The 21,725-nt window shown below is 42.5% G+C and overlaps 2 protein-coding genes across 3 annotated transcripts; both read left to right on the top strand.

Annotated features, from left to right (window-relative positions):
• The first annotated feature begins 7,079 nt into the window (after positions 1-7,079).
• LOC139374965 (beta-taxilin-like) lies at positions 7,080-13,596 on the top strand. 2 transcript variants are annotated; one of them, XM_071116250.1, is made up of 10 exons: positions 7,080-7,219; positions 8,296-8,539; positions 8,672-8,763; positions 9,039-9,209; positions 10,138-10,332; positions 11,530-11,649; positions 11,902-11,976; positions 12,200-12,292; positions 12,443-12,538; positions 12,849-13,596. In XM_071116250.1, the coding sequence occupies exons 2-10, from the start codon at positions 8,311-8,313 to the stop codon at positions 13,494-13,496; spliced, it is 1,719 nt and encodes a 572-aa protein (XP_070972351.1). In that variant the 5' UTR covers positions 7,080-7,219; positions 8,296-8,310; the 3' UTR covers positions 13,497-13,596. The 2 variants fall into 2 exon arrangements, with proteins under 2 accessions (XP_070972351.1, XP_070972352.1); XM_071116251.1 differs by having other exon boundaries at positions 7,217-7,243.
• Positions 13,597-13,741: 145 nt separating this feature from the next.
• Positions 13,742-19,438, top strand: LOC139374178 (peroxiredoxin-like 2C). Its single transcript, XM_071115190.1, has 9 exons — positions 13,742-13,855; positions 14,040-14,133; positions 14,342-14,395; positions 14,575-14,620; positions 14,792-14,919; positions 15,043-15,157; positions 15,371-15,493; positions 15,655-15,792; positions 15,893-19,438. Exons 1-9 carry the CDS (start codon positions 13,750-13,752, stop codon positions 15,998-16,000), a joined length of 912 nt encoding a protein of 303 aa, XP_070971291.1. The 5' UTR covers positions 13,742-13,749; the 3' UTR covers positions 16,001-19,438.
• Positions 19,439-21,725: the final 2,287 nt, after the last annotated feature.

Below are 21,725 nucleotides of genomic sequence, written 5' to 3'. Positions count from 1 at the left end.
TTCAGCCTTCGAGATCCTGCAGGGAGCCAGGTTTTTCACTAAGTTGGACCTTCGTAACGCTTACCATCTCGTGCGCATCAGGGAGGGGGACGAGTGGAAGACGGCGTTTAACACTCCGTTAGGGCACTTTGAATACCGGGTTCTTCCTTTCGGCCTCGCTAACGCTCCAGCTGTCTTTCAGGCATTAGTCAATGATGTCCTGAGAGACATGCTGAACATCTTTGTTTTCGTTTACCTTGACGATATCCTGATTTTTTCACCGTCACTCCAGATTCATCTTCAGCACGTTCGACGTGTCCTCCAGCGCCTTTTAGAGAATTGTCTTTTTGTGAAGGCTGAGAAGTGCACTTTTCATGCCTCCTCCGTCACATTTCTCGGTTCTGTTATTTCCGCTGAAGGCATTAAGATGGATCCCGCTAAGGTCCAAGCTGTCATTGATTGGCCCGCCCCTAAGTCACGCGTCGAGCTGCAGCGCTTTCTCGGCTTCGCGAACTTCTATCGTCGTTTCATCCGTAATTTCGGTCAGGTGGCAGCTCCTCTCACAGCCCTTACTTCTGTCAAGACGTGCTTTAAGTGGTCCGTTTCCGCCCAGGGAGCTTTTGATCTCCTCAAGAATCGTTTTACATCCGCTCCTATCCTTGTTACACCTGACGTCTCTAGACAGTTCGTTGTCGAGGTTGACGCGTCAGAGGTGGGCGTGGGAGCCATTCTTTCTCAGCGCTCCCTCTCTGACGACAAGGTCCACCCATGCGCGTATTTTTCTCATCGCCTGTCCCCGTCGGAACGTAACTATGATGTGGGAAACCGCGAACTGCTCGCCATCCGGTTAGCCCTAGGCGAATGGCGACAGTGGTTGGAGGGGGCGACCGTTCCTTTTGTCGTTTGGACTGACCATAGGAACCTTGAGTACATCCGTTCTGCCAAACGACTTAATGCGCGTCAGGCGCGTTGGGCGCTGTTTTTCGCTCGTTTCGAGTTCGTGATTTCTTATCGTCCGGGCTCTAAGAACACCAAGCCTGATGCTTTATCTCGTCTCTTCAGTTCTTCAGTAGCCTCCACTGACCCCGAGGGGATTCTCCCTGAGGGGCGTGTTGTCGGGTTGACTGTCTGGGGAATTGAGAGGCAGGTAAAGCAAGCGCTCACTCACACTCCGTCGCCGCGCGCTTGTCCTAGGAACCTTCTTTTCGTTCCCGTTCCTACTCGTCTGGCCGTTCTTCAGTGGGCTCACTCTGCCAAGTTAGCCGGCCACCCTGGCGTTCGGGGTACGCTTGCTTCCATTCGCCAGCGTTTTTGGTGGCCCACCCGGGAGCATGACACGCGTCGTTTCGTGGCTGCTTGTTCGGTCTGCGCGCAGACTAAGTCCGGTAACTCCCCTCCTGCCGGCCGTCTCAGGCCGCTTCCCATTCCCTCTCGACCGTGGTCTCACATCGCCTTAGATTTTGTCACCGGACTGCCTTCGTCAGCGGGGAAGACTGTTATTCTTACGGTTGTCGATAGGTTCTCTAAGGCGGCTCATTTCATTCCCCTTGCTAAGCTTCCTTCTGCTAAAGAGACGGCACAAATCATCATCGAGAATGTTTTCAGAATTCATGGCCTTCCGTCAGACGTCGTTTCGGACAGAGGTCCGCAATTCACGTCTCAATTTTGGAGGGAGTTTTGCCGTTTGATTGGGGCTTCCGTCAGTCTCTCTTCCGGCTTTCACCCCCAGTCTAACGGTCAAGCAGAACGGGCCAATCAGACTATTGGTCGCATCTTACGCAGTCTTTCTTTTCGCAACCCTGCGTCTTGGTCAGAACAGCTCCCCTGGGCAGAATACGCCCACAACTCGCTTCCTTCGTCTGCGACCGGGCTATCTCCTTTTCAGAGTAGCCTCGGGTACCAGCCTCCGCTGTTCTCATCTCAGTTCGCCGAGTCCAGCGTCCCCTCCGCTCAGGCTTTTGTCCAACGTTGCGAGCGCACCTGGAAGAGGGTCAGGTCTGCACTTTGCCGTTATAGGACGCAGACTGTGAGGGCTGCTAATAAGCGTAGAACTAAGAGTCCTAGATATTGTCGCGGTCAGAGAGTTTGGCTCTCCACTCAGAACCTTCCCCTTAAGACGGCTTCTCGCAAGTTGACCCCGCGGTTCATTGGTCCGTTCCGTATTTCTCGGGTCATTAATCCTGTCGCAGTTCGACTTCTTCTTCCGCGATACCTTCGTCGCGTCCACCCGGTCTTCCATGTCTCCTGTATTAAGCCCGTTCTTCGCGCCCCCGCTCGTCTTCCCCCCCCCCCCCCCCCCCATCCTTGTCGAGGGCGCACCCATCTACAGGGTCCGCAGGATTTTGGACATGCGTCCTCGGGGCCGTGGTCACCAGTACCTCGTTGATTGGGAGGGGTACGGTCCTGAGGAGAGGAGTTGGGTTCCCTCTCGGGACGTGCTGGACCGTGCGCTGATCGAGGATTTCCTCCGTTGCCGCCAGGTTTCCTCCTCGAGTGCGCCAGGAGGCGCTCGGTGAGTGGGGGGGTACTGTCATGTATTGTCATGTTGTGTGTTTCTGTCCTTTCCCTTCACCCTGTCTCCCTCTGCTGGTCGTTGTTAGGTTACCTTTTCTCCCCCTCTTTCCCCCAGCTGTGCCTTGTCTCCTCCTAACTACCCATTCACCCCGTTTCCCACCTGTTCCCTTTTTCCCTCTGATTAGGTCCCTATATCTCTCTCTGTTTTTGTTCCTGTCCTTGTCGGATTCTTGTTTGTTGTGTTTCATGCCTGAACCAGACTGTCGTCATGTTTGCTGTAACCTTGTCTTGTCCTGTCGGAATCTGCCGGTCCGTCTGAGCCTACCTATGTTTGGTAATTAAAGAAGCTCTGTTTAAGTTAATTCGCTTTTGGGTCCTCATTCACGCACCGTAACAGTTGCTTAGAAAAACAATATTGAATGTTCCTGTGTGGCTTATTTACAGTTTTAAATTAAATTGTCTTGAACATCTATGGTAAGACTTTAAAATGGCTGTCTAGCAATGATTAACAATCAACTTGACAGAGCTTGAAGAATTAGAGACTTACCAAGAAAGACTCACAGCTGTAGTTGCTGCCAAATGTGATTCTAACATGTATTGACTCAGGGGTGTGAATAGTTATGTAAATTATATGTTTCTGTATTTAATTGTCAATACATTTAGAAAAAAAAGAAGAATACAAATGTTTTTTTTTCACTTTGTCATTATAGGGTATTGTGTGTAGATGGGTGAAAAAAAATCGATCTAATCCATTTTGACTTCAGGCTGTAACACACCAAAATGTGAAATAAGTCAAGGGGTATGAATAGTTTCTGAAGTCACTCTAAGTATGCATGTATAGTGCATTTGCGTTTTACAATTTTCTTCCCTTTTAATTTTAAGTGTGAATGTTATTTTAGGTAAAGAAGATGGGTGGATTAATTCATTTGTTTCCGCTAATAATGTAAATAATTGTACACTGAAATTCATATTTCCTTTTTGCGCAATAGTTTTTTTCTGGGTTGAATTTGCAGTGTTGATTTCACAACTTTTTATGTGGATTGTAGATATCTTTTAAGAGGTAAAAAATAATGGCTGCATTTTAAATATTGAAGTTATTAACATGACGTTAGCAAATTGACTTGACATTTACAGTTTCACAGCTGAGACATGAGTGTGGATTGATTTGAAATACGTTATACTCAGCTTTAACTCTCACCATGATGTCTGTGGTAGCTACAGTGCCTTGCGAAAGTATTCGGCCCCCTTGAACTTTGCGACCTTTTGCCACATTTCAGGCTTCAAACAGAAAGATATAAAACTGTATTTTTTTGTGAAGAATCAACAACAAGTGGGACACAATCATGAAGTGGAACGACATTTATTGGATATTTCAAACTTTTTTAACAAATCAAAAACTGAAAAATTGGGCGTGCAAAATTATTCAGCCCCCTTAAGTTAATACTTTGTAGTTTGTACTTGGTTGGGCAAACTCCAACTTTTTTTTTTAGATGCATGCCAGCAAAGTCACTGCACAACACAACACTAAACAATACATGAATTGCACTATAATGGTGTCTTGTGGTGCCCACAAACTGTTAGGGCCTACATAAAGCTGAGCCTTCTTTTCAGCACCATAGAGTGAATCCTTACTACTGCTACACCTGGCTATCAGCAGAGCCTTGTCTAGCAGCGAAACAGACTAATTTTTTATTCATTTTTAATTCATCTTTAATTAACTAGGCAAGTCACTTAAGAACAAATTCTTATTTACAATGGCGACCTACCAAAAGGTCTCCTGCGGGGATATGGGCTGGGATTAAAAAAGATATAATAATAAATAAATATAGGACAAAACACACATCACGACGAGAGACAACACTACAATAAAGAGAGACCTAAGACAACAACAAAGCATGGTAGCAACACAACATGATATTATTTCCTTAAAAAAAAAACATAGCTGATATGGCTGACTTGCTTAAACCAATGTGGTTTCTACTGACAATTGAGATGAACAAACTATGGCATAAGGTGACGTCGAGTGGATAAGAGGAATTCTGTAATTTCGATTAAGACATGATGAATGAGCTAGGATGGACATAACTATTTGGTCAGCACTTTTGAAATATACAGCGACAGAATTTAGGACATGGGCCATTCTTACAGTACTCTCCCTGTATACCAAGTCAGAACCGTAGGATAAATAAAGGGGGGCATATAAGCAGACAATTGTGCATCGCCCCATGGACCTGCCGGTCACGACAGAGCCTGGGCTCAAACCCAGAGGTGGCACAGCTAGCACTGCGATGCAGTGCCCTAGACCACTGCGCCACCCCGGAGGCCCTTAAACCCAGACTTGGACCACACACCCACTCCACAGATAGCAGATTGCTTTGCAACACTTGCTGTTAGCCACTGATTCCTTCCAAACCACTCATTGTTGAATTTGCAATTTCCAACTTGTTGTGTAATGTTTATGTCCAATGGCTGATGAGCACTGATATGTTTTATTTATAATTTCTCTTCATATGACAATGATTTGCCAGTAGATTGTTGACTTTTTTATTTTACCAGGCAGGTCAGTTAAGAACACATTCTTATTTTCAATGAGGGCCTAGGAATAGTGGGTTAACTGCCTTAAACAGGAGCAGAACGACAGATTTTTACCTCGTCAACTCAGGGATTCGATCTTGCTACCTTTCAGTTACAAGTCCAAAGCTCTAACGCCCCGGCTACCTGCTGACTTGATTCTTGATGATAACTGCTAGCTTGCTAGCTAAGATTTTGAAAGTACGATGATCACTCCAATCAAAGCTACTGTAGATATAATGTGATTTGATGTCATTTTATCTATGGCCTTGAGCCTTCTTGGATGGGCAGTTCTAATGTAACTCTATGGCAGCACCCAAAGGGGTTCTTGCCATAATATGGACTTGGTCTTTTACCAAATAGGGCTATCTTCTGTATACCAACCCTACCTTGTCACAACACAGCTAATTGGCTCAAACACATTAATTAAGAAGGAAAGAAATACCACAAATGAACTTTTAACAAGGCACACCTGTTAATTGAAATGGTTTCCAGGTGACTACCTCATGAAGCTGGTTGAGAGAATGCCAAGAATGTGCAAAGCTATCATCATGGCAAAGCCTGACTACTTTGAAGAATCTAAAATCTAAAATATATTTTGATTTGTTTAACACTTTTTTGGTTACTACATGATTCCATGTGTTATTTCATAGTTTTGATTTCTTCACGGTTTTTCTACAATGTAAAGAAAAACCCTTGAATAAGTAGGCGTTTCCAAACTTTTCACTGGTACTGTATATATAACTGAGAATAAAAAGACTAGGCAACAGGATAGATAATAAACAGTAGCAGCAGCGTATGTGATGAGTCAAAAAAAGGGTCAATGCAAAAAGTCTGGGCATCTATTTGGTTGACTATTTAACTATCTGAAAGTCAGTGTTAGTGTTAACTCACCAAGTTACAGATTTTGTACCTCTTATTAAAGCAGTCGCTAATTCCCTTGATTGGTTATTGACATCGTTACAGGACAGTCAGGATAGAGAAAACACAGTGATGTTTCAGATTATATCATATTTGTCCTGGGAGGGAGAACTCTCCAGAATAAAGTGGAAAGAGATTTATATTATACTGACATCCTCTGGTGATGAATGATCAGTACAGGCAACTGTTCCTTTGAGAAAGGGGAGAACGTCAATTGCACCTAAACACAAACCTTCATATTCCAGCCACTGTTACTAAGAATACCATGATCAATTATACAATGGATTTCGTGTGTGTTTTAGTCATATATTTTATATATATATATATATATATATTGTTCTAATATGCTGGAGGGTGAGCAAAATATGATTGCTGGTTGTATTGTTTATGAATCTACATAGTACCATGGGTCGCATTAGCTTTCAGAAATCAGCATTTTATATTGAAAGTCAACAGTGGTATTTTGCGTTAATGAAGTGATTGGGGCGTGCAAGAACTAAAAGATGCATGGCCATCATATTTCTCAATGTTTATCGTAGAAAGAATTTAGCCAGATACATTTCCTAATGTTTTGCTTAAAGAATCTTGCATTTCAACTAGCTACCAGAGAAATACTAAACAGGAGGAAAGTACCGGACAAAATGAGTCTACAATAGTCTGCATATCAGTCCGAGCAAAAACATTTCATCCGAGTGTGGAAGTGAAACTAAAGCAAGACAAATTGTCATTTTACATGAATGATTTGGAGCGAACCGTGTCTGAAACCGAGCAGAATTTACAATAAGAAGCATTTTATAAAACGCAACAAAAGATGTAGCCTATTTTCTGCGTTGCATCTTTCCTTTTCTGCGTGACAAATGCGAATCCTGCGTTAACGCGACCCCTGATAATACTGTTACAAAGTCCTTAACGTTTCTTGGTAAACATCAACATAACTCATGTCCGTAGGTCATTGCAAGCTTAGAGGCATAAGGTTTGTGTGGTTTTCATTGTGGACGTTTTGAACAGGGGATGCGATTTATATATTATTATTTCTCTATGGCCTCTATCTTTCTGTGTTGGTTTCAATATGTTCCCCCCTGTCTCTCTCAGTTGTGTCCCGGTGGTTTATTTTGAGGTCTTCTGCACAGCTGTTTTATCTGTGGGGCCAGAGTTAGAGCACCCCCTCCCCCTCTCTCTCTCTTACCCCCCTCTTCACGTTTCCTTTCCCCTCTGCTAGATCCTGGACCTTTTGGTAAGAAGCAGTTCAATATCTTCTGTGCGTTTGTTTGCAGATATTTGAGTTTTGGATGGTGTAGAATGAAATATTTTCATGGGTATATGTTTTCTGTCTTGTGCATTGTACGTTTGAATGTATTTAGGATAAGCTTACTTTTGGGGGGGAATGGGTGACTTGTCACACTCGTGAAGCAGTGCAATGTTTCTATCGTGATGGAACCTCTTGTTCTTTGGTGTTTTATGAGAAGTTGTCAGCTACAGTATAGGCCAAATGCATTTTTACATGTCCCGTTGTATCAAATTAATGTTCTGTTCAAAGTTTTTCTTGGAATGGATTAGGAAGGCTATAGAAATAGATATGTCTTAATTTCTTCTGAGTAAATGTAAATTCTAACTCAGTTGGGTAGTCACTTAAGTACTTTTCTGGATATTTAAAGTTATGTTTTTAAGTGTCATTAATCTATCAAGTACTTTAACAAAAAATATTAGTGTACTACAATTTACAACAACAAGCTAAGATTGTGAAAAAAAATCAATAACATGCCCATATTAAGAAGTTCCTAAAATAGCATATGGGCCCAGGACAGGTGCCATGTGCTCGGACTACTCTGCTCTGCCTGTGAGTTGAGACTGAGTAGAGGGTATGCACCCAGGCAGCAGGCTAATTATATGCACATTAACAGGCCACAGTCAAGCACTATCAGACTTCGATAGGCAAACAGACAGTGGAGGTTGATAGATTATAAATTCCTCATCGACTATGTCATGAAGGGTAATAAAATACATAAACAATAGAAAACAGTTTAAATAATATTGGAAAAGATTGTTTCAGCTATTCTGATAAAGATTGGTTTGACCTTGGATTTTCTTATACAGAAGTATACAAAATTACTATTAGTATATAGCACTGCTTTTAATTGCCAAGCTTGAGAAACTAATCAGGGTGTTTTCATTGTGAGTGTGTGAAATAGGGCTATAAGATTCGTCTCATTAACCGTCATCCTTCACAGAAACATTGAACTTGAACAAGAATATGTCCATATTAGTTCAAGTAGTTCTAATTCTATGCTGTATTATATAATTATATCTTAGTGCAAGCCTATCAGAATGGAGACATGTCAGGTGAGTGACCAGGTGGATCCAGCCCAGTGCCAGGGTCAGGTGGACCTGACAGAGGACCTGAGCAAGCAGCTAGAGGACATCATTAGTACCTACCAGGAGGTCAGTGAGGAGCCTGCTGAGCAGGAAGAGGTGGAGGAGGAGGTTCTGAAGGAGCAGGTCACCAAGACCTCCGCCAAGGACCAGAAACTAGAGAAGAAGATGCTGAAAAGCCTTGGTGGGTTGTGTGTTCTTCTTCATCTTTCTTCTTCTGTTCTATTTAGCATCCATTCAGCATCAATAGTTGTTAGTGTTACAGTGTATCAATAGTTTGTGTTATTAACTGTACTGTAACATGATCTCTATTCAGGCAAAGAGGCCATGCGATTGATGCAGAGCTTGAACAAGCTCGGCACTCCAGAGCAGAAACTGGAGGCCATCATCAAGAAGCACGCTGAGCTGGTGAGTGGACCATGCTGAATTATACACCGGAGGTAGTAGGCCGTGGTGTCCAGTAGGGAACTAGATGTGGTCTTTGCCCGTGTACATTTGTATCATCTGTTCATGCTAAATATGTTTTATATTATTCGTGGTGAAGCATATAGTTATATTTATCTAACTGGCTGCTAACCAGTACAATATCATTAGTCTACACCTATGCAGCAGTATTCGCTTATTCCGCACATATTTGTTTTGTGAAGAACAAAAATGATGTGTGTGTGTGTGTGTGTTGGTAGCTGGAGGAGCACCGGGGTGACCAGAAGCAGCTGAAGGTTCTGCAGAAGAAGCTTCTTCAGGTGATGAAGGAGAAGGACCAGCTTCAGAGTGAACACAGCAGAGCGGTTCTGGCCCGCAGCAAACTGGAGTCTCTGTGTAGGGAGCTGCAGAGACACAACAAGACACTGAAGGTGGGCCTCTCTTTGTAGCATATACTGTAGTACTATAGTACACAGACTGCTCTGTGTAACGTCCTAGGTGAGGCTCTCTTCTCACTGTTTACAGCCAACCAGACTTAATCAAATGCATATATCAAATACTAAACTGTGCTTGATTTCATATTCTCTATACAGTGGAACCAATGGAATAGTCAAGTTCAAACTCCAAGCTCAAATACTGACCCAGGTCTGATGCAACAACAAGTGGTGCTCACTAAGTTAAAATTGTGTGGCATGTGTATGGTTAGGCTAGAGTTAGGGCTCTATTCAATTTGTTAAGCTGAAGCCCTACAGATTCCGCTGTTAGAAATGTAAAGGTCATTTCCGATTGAGCTGACATATGCAACATTTCCCCTGAATGCAGTCTCCACTCAAGCGGGAACATTGCCTTTAAATTTAAATGATGCTGTAAAGCTGAACTTCCGGGATGCGGATTGAATAGAGCCCTTAGTATGTGCGTACACGGTCTGTGTGTCTGCTTGTATGTGCAGCGACATTACAGTACATATTTCCTTGCATTATGAGTATATCTGTGAGTGTAACTTACTGTGCATCAGGTGTCTGTGAGTGTGAGATCAAGATTAAGATAACGTTATTGGTCAATTGCACACAAGGTCCAACCTAAATTTGACTTCCGCTTTTAACCCAACCCTTCCGAAAGACGCGCATACCTATAGAGGTTTTGGAGAGGTGCGGGGGCTGCCATACTGGGCGCTCGGGGAGCTGTTTTTGTGGGGGTTAAGTGCTTTGCTCAAGGGTACAACGACAGGCAATGGTATCTAGGATTTGATGCCAGGAACCTAGGTTGCTAGCTCACTTCCCGGGATTCTAGCTGGCAACCCATTGCTAGGCTACCTGCCACCCAACTAACTGCATCATCCTGTATAATGTGATCATGCAGGAGGAGACCCTCCAGAGGTGCAGGGAGGACGACCTGAAGAGGAAGGACATCACCACTCACTTCCAGAGCACGCTGACGGACATCCAGGTCCAGATCGAGGAGCACAGTAACCGCAACACCAAACTCTGTCAGGAGAACAGCGACCTGGCAGAGAAACTCAAGAGCCTCATCTCCCAGTACGACGCAAGAGAAACGGTATGGGGCCTTGTTACAGACGCTCCGGACTGGAGTTTGTAGTGCAGTTTAAACTGAATGTGTTTATTAATATCAACATGCTATAATAATCATATATTTATTTTGTAATGCGTTTTTCAATACAATGAGAATCTCAAAGATGCTTTAAAACAATAAAACAAATGTTACTATGTGCGTCTCTCTAACATACGATATGTCACAAACACATTTCAAATTCTTTAGCCACGGCATTCAGTACTCAATTGAGATAGAGACCCCCTCATTATTGACCACAACAGGCCCATGCCACACCAGGAGTCACTGTGTGACAACAACAAAAACTTGCTCCTCCATGAGTCGAGACTCAAGAGCATGCTCAGTTGTTAATTTGTCTCATCTTACGTTTCCTTTTTAGTAATTTAGCAGTGCATTAATCTTAAGATAGCTGACTCTGGGTTCGCGCCCAGGCTCTGTCGTAACCGGCCGTGACCGGGAGGTCCATTCTCATAGTGTCGTCCGGGTTAGGGAGGGCTTGGTCGGTGGGGATGTTCTTGTCTCATCGCGCACCAGCGACTCCTGTGGCGGGCCGGGCGCAGTGTACGCTAGCCAAGGTGGCCAGGTGCACGGTGTTTCCTCCGACACATTGGTGCGACTGGCTTCCGGGTTGGATGCGCGCTGTGTTAAAGAAGCAGTGCGGCTAGGTTGGGCTGTGTATCGGAGGACGCATGACTTTCAACCTTCGTCTCTCCCGAGCCCGTACGGGAGTTGTAGCGATGAGACAAGATAGTAGCTACCACAACAATTGGACACCACGAAATTGGGGGAGAAAAAGGGGTAAAAATGTTAAAAAAATAAAAAATCTTAAGATAGCTAGGTGAGACAACCACACATCACAGTCATAGTAAGGTAAATGTTCTTCAATCAAGTAGCCATCAGCAAAGTCAGTGCTAGTAAGAAAAGACAAGTGTGAGTGTTTGTGCAAAGAAGTAGTTTTTTTAGTTATTTTTTTTCACAGTGTTGTTAGTGTCTGATGAGCTTGGCTCTGTTCATCTCCTCTGCATAAATGTCATAGTTCTCCTTTCAAGTAAAAATGTTACCACTAGCAATATACCAATGATTAATACTAGCCTTGGCTCCTGTCTTACCGTGGTTGTTGCGTCAAACGTGTAATGTTCGTCTCAGTGAAAGTGACCCAGTCTCCTTCGTCTTACCTTGCAGAACCTGGAAAAGGTATTCAAACATCGAGACCTGCAGCAGCAGTTGTTGGAAACCAAACTTGAACAGGCAAACATGTTCATTAAAGAGGGAGAGGAGAAGCACAAGCGAGAGAGGGATCATGTAAGTTAGCATCTTTCAGCAAGTCTGGACTGGCTTAATTGATGTTATACAATTAAGATATTTTATTCATATGTGTTTGTTATGTAAGAGTTTAATCACATGTTCCGTACATTTTTTAATACTGTATGAAATATGGATCAGTGCATGGAATAAGGTAGACACTGACATCAAATATTTTTGAGAAATTCCATTCAATGACAAAGCAAATAATTATTAACTGATTTATTTTTTATAAATTGTATTTCTCCAAAGTTGATAAATAAGGCGGCACAGTCACAGGTGAAGGTGCAGATTCTGAAAGAGCAAGAGGAAGGGATGCAGGCCCAGGTAAATGGAGACTGTCTCTGTCTGTCTGTCTGCCCGGCCCCCTCCCCTCGTATTTTTGTCTGTAATGTATTTCTCCTTGTGTGTTGGACTGTGTAAGACTAGCTGTCACCATTGACGTTGGCTAATAGGGATCCTAATAAAATACAATCAAAATCTCTTGTCTCTCTCTCTCCGGGTCTGTCTCTATATTTTACAAACTTAACTTTCCCATTTCTCCCCCCAGTTGTCCATGTACTCTGAGAAGTTCGATCAGTTCCAGGGGACTGTGTCGAAGAGCAACGGAGTGTACGCCAGCTTCAAACAGGACATGGAGAAGGTAGCCTAAGTCTTGTTCTCCGTATATTACTATCTCCTTATCTGTAATCTTATGTGGTCAATTTTGTTGCCATGGCGCAAATACATTCCCTTTGTTTACTCTTCGATTTAACTGACAAACTTTCAAATGGGATGGGTTTTTGTCTTGTAGATGACCAAGAGAATGAGGAAGCTGGAGAAGGAGTCTATTCAATGGAAAAGCCGTTTTGAGGGCTGCAACAAGGCTCTTATTGATATGCTCACAGACGTAAGATACCATACACATAGCGTACAGTTTTCACACATTTTTTGAATGTTACTTTTACGTTCACGCTCTGTCAAAGACATGATGAAAGACAAACAAGCAACAGAGTTTAATATGACTCTTCTTTGACTCATGGTGGAGATAGTGGCTGCATACCAAATGCACCCTATTCCCTAGTGCCCTACGCTTGACCATAGCTATATTGACTTTATGCACTATATAGTGAATAGGATACCATTTGGAATGATACCTATGAGTGATCTTTATGAATATCAGTACTGATTTTCACCCTGTATATTTCTACTCCATTCAGAAAACCCTGAAGGAAAAGGAGTTTGAGCTGTTCACCCTGAAGACCCAGAAGCTGGAAAAACTGTGCCGGGCGCTGCAGGAGGAGAGGAACAGTCTCTCTCATAAGCTCCAGGAAGCAAATCCAGCGGCTGCCACCAATGTAGCGGAGATGAAAGAAAATGAGACAAAGGAGAACCCAGAGGTACCTGCTGCTGAGAAGCCCATTGAGACACCCTCTGAAAACCCCTTGAATGAAAGCCCTACTCTCAAAGTACCTGTTGCTACAGAAACCCTCGCAGTTGTAACTCCTGCTCCGGAAAAACCTGCTCCTGCAACACACCTGACCAGCGAGCTGGATAACCTGAAGGCCCAGAAGTCCCGTCTGCAGGAGATTCAAATGTCGTTCACCCTTTCCAACGTTGTGCCACCTGAGTTCTTTGACCACGAAGAAGAGGAGGAGACCACCACAGAGCCACATGGACACACGGAGGCCCCAGAGGCCAGTAGCGAGGCCAGCAAGACCCCAGAGGAACATCACATAGAGGGGTGTAATGGATACAAAATGACAGAGGAGACCACTGGCCCTTTTTCTTCTTCTTCTTCTCCTGCAGCAGCTGAAGGACACGAGGCCCAGGAGCAGAGAGATAGGGAACTGGAGACAGTTGACTAGACTATGGTGTAGTTACAGTAGGTTACAATCAGAGATGAAGAACATGAAGTGATCATAACTTATTTGACTGGATTTTTTAAGAATAAACAATAAAAACGTGCTCTTGTTGTCTTCTTTCTATGACTCCATGTTAGAAGAGAAGCTGAGAAGGGGGAGTTGTATAAATGGGAAGCCTAACACTGGATTGATTAGGAGTTGTATATCTTGTATTTATTACACATCTTTGCTAGTAGTTAATCATTAATCATACAACATGGCTGAGAAAGAGACAGATGCGAAGACTTATGCGAAAGCTTTGACAAGTTTTGTTGAAAATGGAAAAGCCCTATTGGAACTCGCTGAACAGGAGAGCAAAGAGGGTAGGTTGTGTGCTAGGCCTACAGCTAGCGCTATCTGTTAAAGTTTCATGATTCATTCCTGCTCAACATGGACAATATGTGGAAGGCTAATGAGCTGTTGGCAAATGGCAACAGTAAGTTAAAGTCAGCAATGTCCTAAAAAGAGGTTATGATTGTTAATTAAATAAACATATATCATTTATAGGACTTCTGCAAGACTACATCAGGAAGAAGATCCGTATTGAACTGGACCAATCACTACTGGGACTTATTCCAGCTGGGGCAAGGTTATTCACGAGGTTCTGTTTTACATTAACAAGTTATTAACCCTTTACAATCTGTTTATAAGCACACATTTGCTGTCAAACTGACTGTCTTTCAGGCCCTGAAAATATACCCTGGAAATAACGCAAAATCTAGCCTATATAGATTCAATGATTATTATTGGAAATGACTACCAAATATGTTTGCAAACAATGAAAGACGTTGATTATTATACACCGCCAGCATGTCAGTGAAGAAGAAAAAGGACGCTGATGAACTATGGAAGAGAAGCTACCAGTAAGACATATAGCAAAGCTATGTTTCCCAATCCAAACCATTGACTTTTGAATGTCAACACCTTTGTGAGATCAACTTTATTAGAGCCAATGTCTTCAGTAATAATTAACTGTTTACCTCATTAGATTAACCTTTGAACAGCTCGTACAGAAGTTACACAGTTATTGTTCTCTCTCTAGATGCGCTGAATTGCAGGATGCTGTTGAGGACTTCTTGCAGCTGGGAGTAAGCTGATATGGCTGTTGCTAGGCCTGTGTTTGATATTACTTGCATGATTCTGTGTAAAAACTCTTGTGTATTAGCTTAGCAGGTTAGCGTTTTTTTCTTGTTCTGGAGGCAGCTACCTCGCATTAACACTTCCTTCCTCCGACATCCACTGGATGTGCTTGGTAATAGGTGCAGTGGGATAGTTTTCTGGAGTACTTGGACAAAGAGCGACATCTGGGTGATAGAATCTTTGGTCAAGAGCCACAAGTAAAATGCCTGTCGCCTGACATACCCCTCATTGATGCCCAGACTGGAGCGTGAGTTTGACGACTTTGTCTTACATGGCCTCTTCTTTGTGATAGACAATAGGTCAAACCAGGGTATTAACTTCTGCCTGTCAGAAGTGACGTATTTCCTCTGTCTCTCTGTATTTGTTTCAGAACTCTGACGTTAGGGAAGTACCTTGGGAGAGGTGAGAAAGTGCTACTTGTGTTGATCCGTCAGTTCTCCTGCCTCCTCTGTCGAATCCATCTGAAAGATCTGGAGGCCCATAAGGTGAGCCATGTGTTGACAGTTGTATCTAAGGTTTATGATACACCTAGTTTACTCTTCTCATCAGCATTAGTTATCTGTGCATAGTCTATAACCTTTATGGATACACACAACTGTGATAAAGAAAGAATATGCACGTCCATATTCAGGTGCTGGACAGAAAAAAACATATTCTAGTTGAGGCCATTACACGGAGCACTGTGCCTTGTGTTGCAGATTGCCCTGGATGCATGTTCAGTGCAAGTGGTGGTGGTGTCATTTGGCTGCAGAGAGGGGGCGTTGCATTGGCTGGCGGAGACAGGTTGCCAGTATGACATGGTGTTAGACCCACACAGGAAGGTTAGAGTTACCAGGCAAATTGATTGATTTAGAACGAGGCACCACTTCCTGATACTTGTCTGACTGAAATTATTTATGTTATACATACTATATAGTGCATGTACTACTACTATTAATTTACAATGCACTATAAACAGTCATGTTATGTCGGGGGATTGCAGGTGTACAGCGCTTTTGGCTTGAGAGCATCTCTAAAGAAAGTGTTGAACTTCAACCACATGCTCCTCTACGCTGAATACGTTGTGGCAAACCTGGAGTTTCCAAGAGGTCTGCCGTCTATAGAAGATGATATGTTTCAGGTGTGGTTGTGAGATGATCAGACACATAAAGAATACATTCACTAAGGAGTGTACTTTTATGGTTATATTTTTGCTCATTCTGTTTTCCATGTTTTCTCAGCTCGGAGGAGACTTTGTCCTGGATGACCAGGGGAGGGTGCTGTTCTCTCACTGCTGTGACAGCCCTATAGACAGACCTGCTGTAGAGGACATACTGAAAGCCCTATAGAATGACCTGCAGTAGAGGACATGCTGGGTGCCATTCAGAAGGGATACCCAAACCTGTCAGGTTCAACATTATGTAAAAAAAAACAAAAAAAAACAAGCAGACCCCATCTCATCTGATACAGAAATGGCTTTATCACAGGGAGATATCAGCTATAGACTATTGCCCTCAAATTCTTCCCCCCTCTAATCAGGGACTGATTTAGACCTGGGACACCAGGTGGGTGAAATTAATTATCAGGTTGTAGAACAGAAAACCAGCAGTACTCCGGTCAACCATAGGGTAAGATTTGAATACCCTCTGGACTGAGATTATATTAGCCGCTCTCTTTCAATAGCTGCTGTACAACTCTGGCACTGGAGACTATAGTCCAGGGGTATTCAATCTTGCCCTACGAGGTTACTTCTGGTTTTCTGTTAAACTAATTGCACCCACCTGCTGTCCAAGGTCTAAATCTGTTCCTGATTAGAGTGGGAAGAATGAAAAAAAAACAGTGGAACTGGCTTTAAGTTCCAGATTTGAATTTGAAGCAAATCTTACATGCTCTAACAGTCTATTAGAAGACTCTAGCTACACACTAACAGGTAGTAGCTGATCAATCGAGAGAAACCTTATATGATATTCCCTAATTTCTTGTGAATTATGATTTTTATTGGTTTCCAATGAGATTTCTTATTATTTGCTTGCTGTTGTAGACCTGTTTGAAAGTGTTTCGGCTGGCGTAGATGTCGGTGATGTCACCATATGCTCTAACTTTGAGCTTAGTTCTTCTACGAACTGGGGCTACAAAATGTGGTACATAAGGTGCAAGCGTGCAGCACAGTTTTGATGATGTTGCTTAAATTCATGATTACACGTAACCTACAGCACCAGTAACTAATATATTATTAAAGGCACTGCAGAAGAGGAGTTCACCTTATGGACATTCTTGGAAAGCACCCCCATGTCACTGCAATAGACACAAAGAGAAATAGTGTACTATTAAGGACCATAACTTGACTTCTTCACTTTTAAAAGGGCTGACTGCAGCAAAGATGGTGGATAAATGGTCACTCAGGCCATTTACCGTTGTCTACTTAAGGGGGTGGCTTAATGATGATTATATGATGTATATGTAATTGTATATACATACAATAAAATTACCTAGGTCCATCAGCTCAACATTCTCAACACTACACTCTAATGGACATTTTGTCAAATGCAACCAGAAAGACCCCTCAATTTCAATGACTGTTTTACTGTCATCAGAGTCAAATACAGCAAAATAAACGTTTTTAATTTTGGTGAGGTAATATCCTTCGAAGTAAAATAATTGTACATACTGTCTTACCCACTTCATACGTATATACTGTATTCTAGTCATGGCTCATACTATATAACTACTGCTGTAGATACCTTTTTCTATTAATATACTGTCTTCATTTCTTTATTTTGGGGATTATTTGAATATTGTTGTGCACCTGCAAAAACATATGCAAATCTATATTTGCGACCAATAAACTTTGATTTGAAAATGCAGCAATGCTAGCTTTCACTAGCAAGCTAGCTGATATCAGATTTGAGTAAAATGAAATTTAACATTTGATCATATTTAGAAAATGTATGATGTATTTCTGTTAAGAAAACATTTATTTCATAACCCCCCCAACCCCCAAAAACAATTTATCCATTAAAATGATCTATAGGAGTCAATAGGCAATTGGCATAAGGGGACATTGTCCAAATGAGTAATTTCAATTCACAATTACATCCCATTACAAAATAATGTTGTAACGAGACGCTGAATATCCTTTCTTATTTATTTTTATAACCTTAACATTATTTACCTCAGAACGCTATGCCATTTTACTTACCATTATGCATCTGTTCTCATGGCCCTATGTTCCCTCAACCCTATGTTCCCTCAACCCTATGTTCCCTCAACCTATGTTCCCTCAGCCCTATGTTCCCTCAGCCCTATGTTCCCTCAACCCTATGTTCCCTCAACCCTATGGCTCTTTGCATTTTTTACCTTAAACTGAGGCTTTGGTGGTGGGTCACCTCCTCCCTGCGCCTGCCTGCCCAGTCGCACACATTCCGCATGGTAAGCCTATTTTATTGGTACAGTCGGTTTCCGCATCATCTCTGCTGTAACACTTTGTCGAAATCGGGTTCTGCTCACCATTCCCGCCTCTGGTGGTTGCACATGGTCATAAAACTTGAGTCCTCGAGCATTTGGATATGCATCTTCATCATCGAACATGTCGTCCATCTTGCTCTGCAGTTCTTTCGCTAGCACCTCCTCTGAATGTTGTCACCCCTCGTTTGGTGCCGGTGATACCTGAAGTGTGCATACTCATTTAAAAAAATCTTTGCTCGAAAAACGAGAGAAAAGCACCAATAGTAACGTTTGTCCATTTTGAGACGCCATAGTCAAAATAGTCAGAATTAATCTAAGATAACTCAAGAAATCTTTCATTCATTGTAAAAGTTTTTGCTGAGGAGATCTTAGTCACACAATTTGACATCTAACTAAGATGTTTGGTGCAGTATTTCTCAATGAAAACATGTGCATGAAAATGAGTCGTCTCTCGTTGAATGACAACAAAGACTTTATTGAAGAATCCCTACTCTTGACCAATCACCAATGAAGGGGCGTAGACTTCGACTAAGGACTTCGGATTGCCTCAAGAAAATTTGTGTGTCTGAACAGCCGAAAAAACTCCACAAAAAGTCATCATAATATATGCATGAACTCTTCCGAATTGTTTTTGGCTTGGAAGAATGGGGACACCTTAAGTCGCTCTACATACAAAACGAGGCAACAGTGATACAAAACGGGGCAACGGTGTGCTTTAGGACCATGCAGACGCCTCATTACTAGACTCAGCTAAGGTCTAGAACTTAGGGAATGATTTGTACTAAATACAGTACAATACTCTTAGTTTCAGAGATGTTCAGGACCAGTTTATTACTGGCCACACATTCCAAAAGAGACTGCAACTCTTTGTTAAGGGTTTCAGTGACTTCATTAGCTGTGGTTGCTGATGCGTATGTATTTGAATCATCAGTATACAAGGACACACATGTTTTGTTTAATGCCAGTGGCAGGTCATTGTTAAAAACAGAAAATAGTATTTGCATTGTGTCCCGCCAACCCCCACTCTCTGTTTATCATCTATGCATAGTCACTTTAACTATACCAAGCTTATGGGTCTGCTGTCAGAACCCGAAAAGGCCGCTTTACCACTCTTAGGTAGACAAATTACTTTGTCTTCCCTCCAGGCCTGAGGACAAAGACTTTCCTCTAGGCTCAGATTAAAGATATGACAGATAGGAGTGGCTATAGTGTCAGCTACCATCCTCAGTAGCTTTCCATCGAAGTTGTCAATGCCAGGAGGTTTGTGATTATTACTTACAAGCCCTTAACCAACAATGCAGTTCAAGAACGAGTTAAGAAAATATTTACTAAATAAACTAAAGTGAAAAATAATAAAAAGTAACACAATAAAATAACAATAACGAGGCTATATACAGGTGGTACCGGTACTGAGTCAATGTGTGAGGGTACAGGTTAGTAGGTATGGGTAAAGTGACTATGCATAGGTAATAGACAGCGCGTAGCAGCAGTGAAAAAATTAATGGGGGTGTGGGGGAGGGGGGGTCAATGTAAATAGTCCGGGTGGCCATTTGATTAATTATTCAGCAGTCTTATGGCTTGGGGTAGAAGCTGTTAAGGAGCCTTTTGGTCCTAGACTTGGCGCTCCGGTACCGCATACCGTGCAGTAGCAGAGAGAACAGTTTATGACTTGGGTGACTGGAGTCTTTGACAATTGTCTGGGCCTTCCTCTGACACGCCTAGAATATAGGTCCTGGATGGCAGGAAGCTTGGCCCAGTGATGTACTGGGCCGTACGCTTTACCCTCTGTAGCGCCTTACGGTAATGCAACTGTTTCTTTCATTATTTGTTTTTTCTATGCATGAATATGATGGCTCATTGTTCGTTGTTGGCATTTCCTGCCTAAGTTTGCCCACCTTGCCAATGAAGTAATCATTAAAATAATTGGCAATATCAAATGGTTTTGTGATGAATAAGCCATCTGATTCGATGAAAGATGGAGATCAATTTGTCTTTCTGCCCATAATTTCATTTAAAGTACTCCAACGTTTTTTTCCATTATTGTTTATATCATTGAGCATAGCTTCATAATACAGTTTCTTCATTTTGTTTAGTTTTGTCAGCTAGTCAGATGTTCAACCAGACTTATTAGCCACTCCTTTTGCCCCATCTCTTTCAACCATACATTATTGAATTTCCTCATCAATCCATGGAGCCTTAACAGTTCTAACAGTCAGTTTCTTAACAGGTGAATGTTTATCAATAATTGTAAGAAGCAATTTAATAAATTCATCAAGTGTGGCGTCTGGATGCTGCTTATTAATCACATCAGACCAACAAATATTTTTCACAGCAAAATATTTAGTATGATCTCTTATACACTATTTTAAACCCAACTTTTGGAACTTTGGCTTTCCTGGATATAGCCACTATATTGTGATGCGCACTGCATCCAATGGGTATGGATACAGCTTTATAACGAAGTTCTACAGTATTAGTAAAAGTGTGATCAATGCATGTGGATGATCTTGTTCCTGTAGTGTTTGTAAACACCCTGGTAGGTTGATTAATAACCTGAACCAGATTACAGGAACTGGTTACAGTAAGAAGCTTCCTCTTGAGTGGACAGCTTGATGAAAACCAGTCAATATTCAGGTCCCCAAGAAAGAAGGCCTCTCTGTTTAGATCATATACACTATCAAGCATTTCATACATACTATTTACATACTGACTGTTAGCACTTGGTGGCCTATAGCAACACCACAAAGGAAAATGCTTTAGATGAGCCAAGTGAACCTGCAACCGCAACACTTCAATAACATCAGAGACTGTAACGTTCTTTGCTTCATGGAAACGTGGCTCACTGGAGAGACGCTATCCGAGGCGATGCAGCCAACGGGTTTCTCCACGCATCGCGCAGACAGAAACAAACATCTTTCTGGTAAGAAGAGGGGCGGGGGCGTATGCCTTATGACTAACGTGACATGGTGTGATGAAAGAAACATACAGGAACTCAAATCCTTCTGTTCACCTGATTTAGAATTCCTCACAATCAAATGTAGACCGCATTATCTACCAAGAGAATTCTCTTCGATTATAATCACAGCCGTATATATCCCCCCCAAGCAGACACATCGATGGCTCTGAATGAACTTTATTTGACTCTTTGCAAACTGGAAACCATTTATCCGGAGGCTGCATTCATTGTAGCTGGGGATTTTAACAAGGCTAATCTGAAAACAAGACTCCCTAAATTTTATCAGCATATCGATTGCGCAACCAGGGGTGGAAAGACCTTGGATCATTGTTACTCTAACTTCCGCGACGCATATAAGGCCCTGCCCCGCCCCCCTTTCGGAAAAGCTGACCACGACTCCATTTTGTTGATCCCTGCCTACAGACAGAAACTAAAACAAGAGGCTCCCACGCTGAGGTCTGTCCAACGCTGGTCCGACCAAGCTGACTCCACACTCCAAGACTGCTTCCACCACGTGGACTGGGACATGTTTCGTATTGCGTCAGACAACAACATTGACGAATACGCTGATTCGGTGTGCGAGTTCATTAGAACGTGCGTTGAAGATGTCGTTCCCATAGCAACGATTAAAACATTCCCTAACCAGAAACCGT

Source organism: Oncorhynchus clarkii, chromosome 19 (assembly GCF_045791955.1).
Source record: "Oncorhynchus clarkii lewisi isolate Uvic-CL-2024 chromosome 19, UVic_Ocla_1.0, whole genome shotgun sequence".
Classification (NCBI taxonomy): domain Eukaryota; kingdom Metazoa; phylum Chordata; class Actinopteri; order Salmoniformes; family Salmonidae; genus Oncorhynchus; species Oncorhynchus clarkii.
Note: the sequence above shows the minus strand (reverse complement) of the source record. Positions and strands in the feature narration are given on the sequence as shown.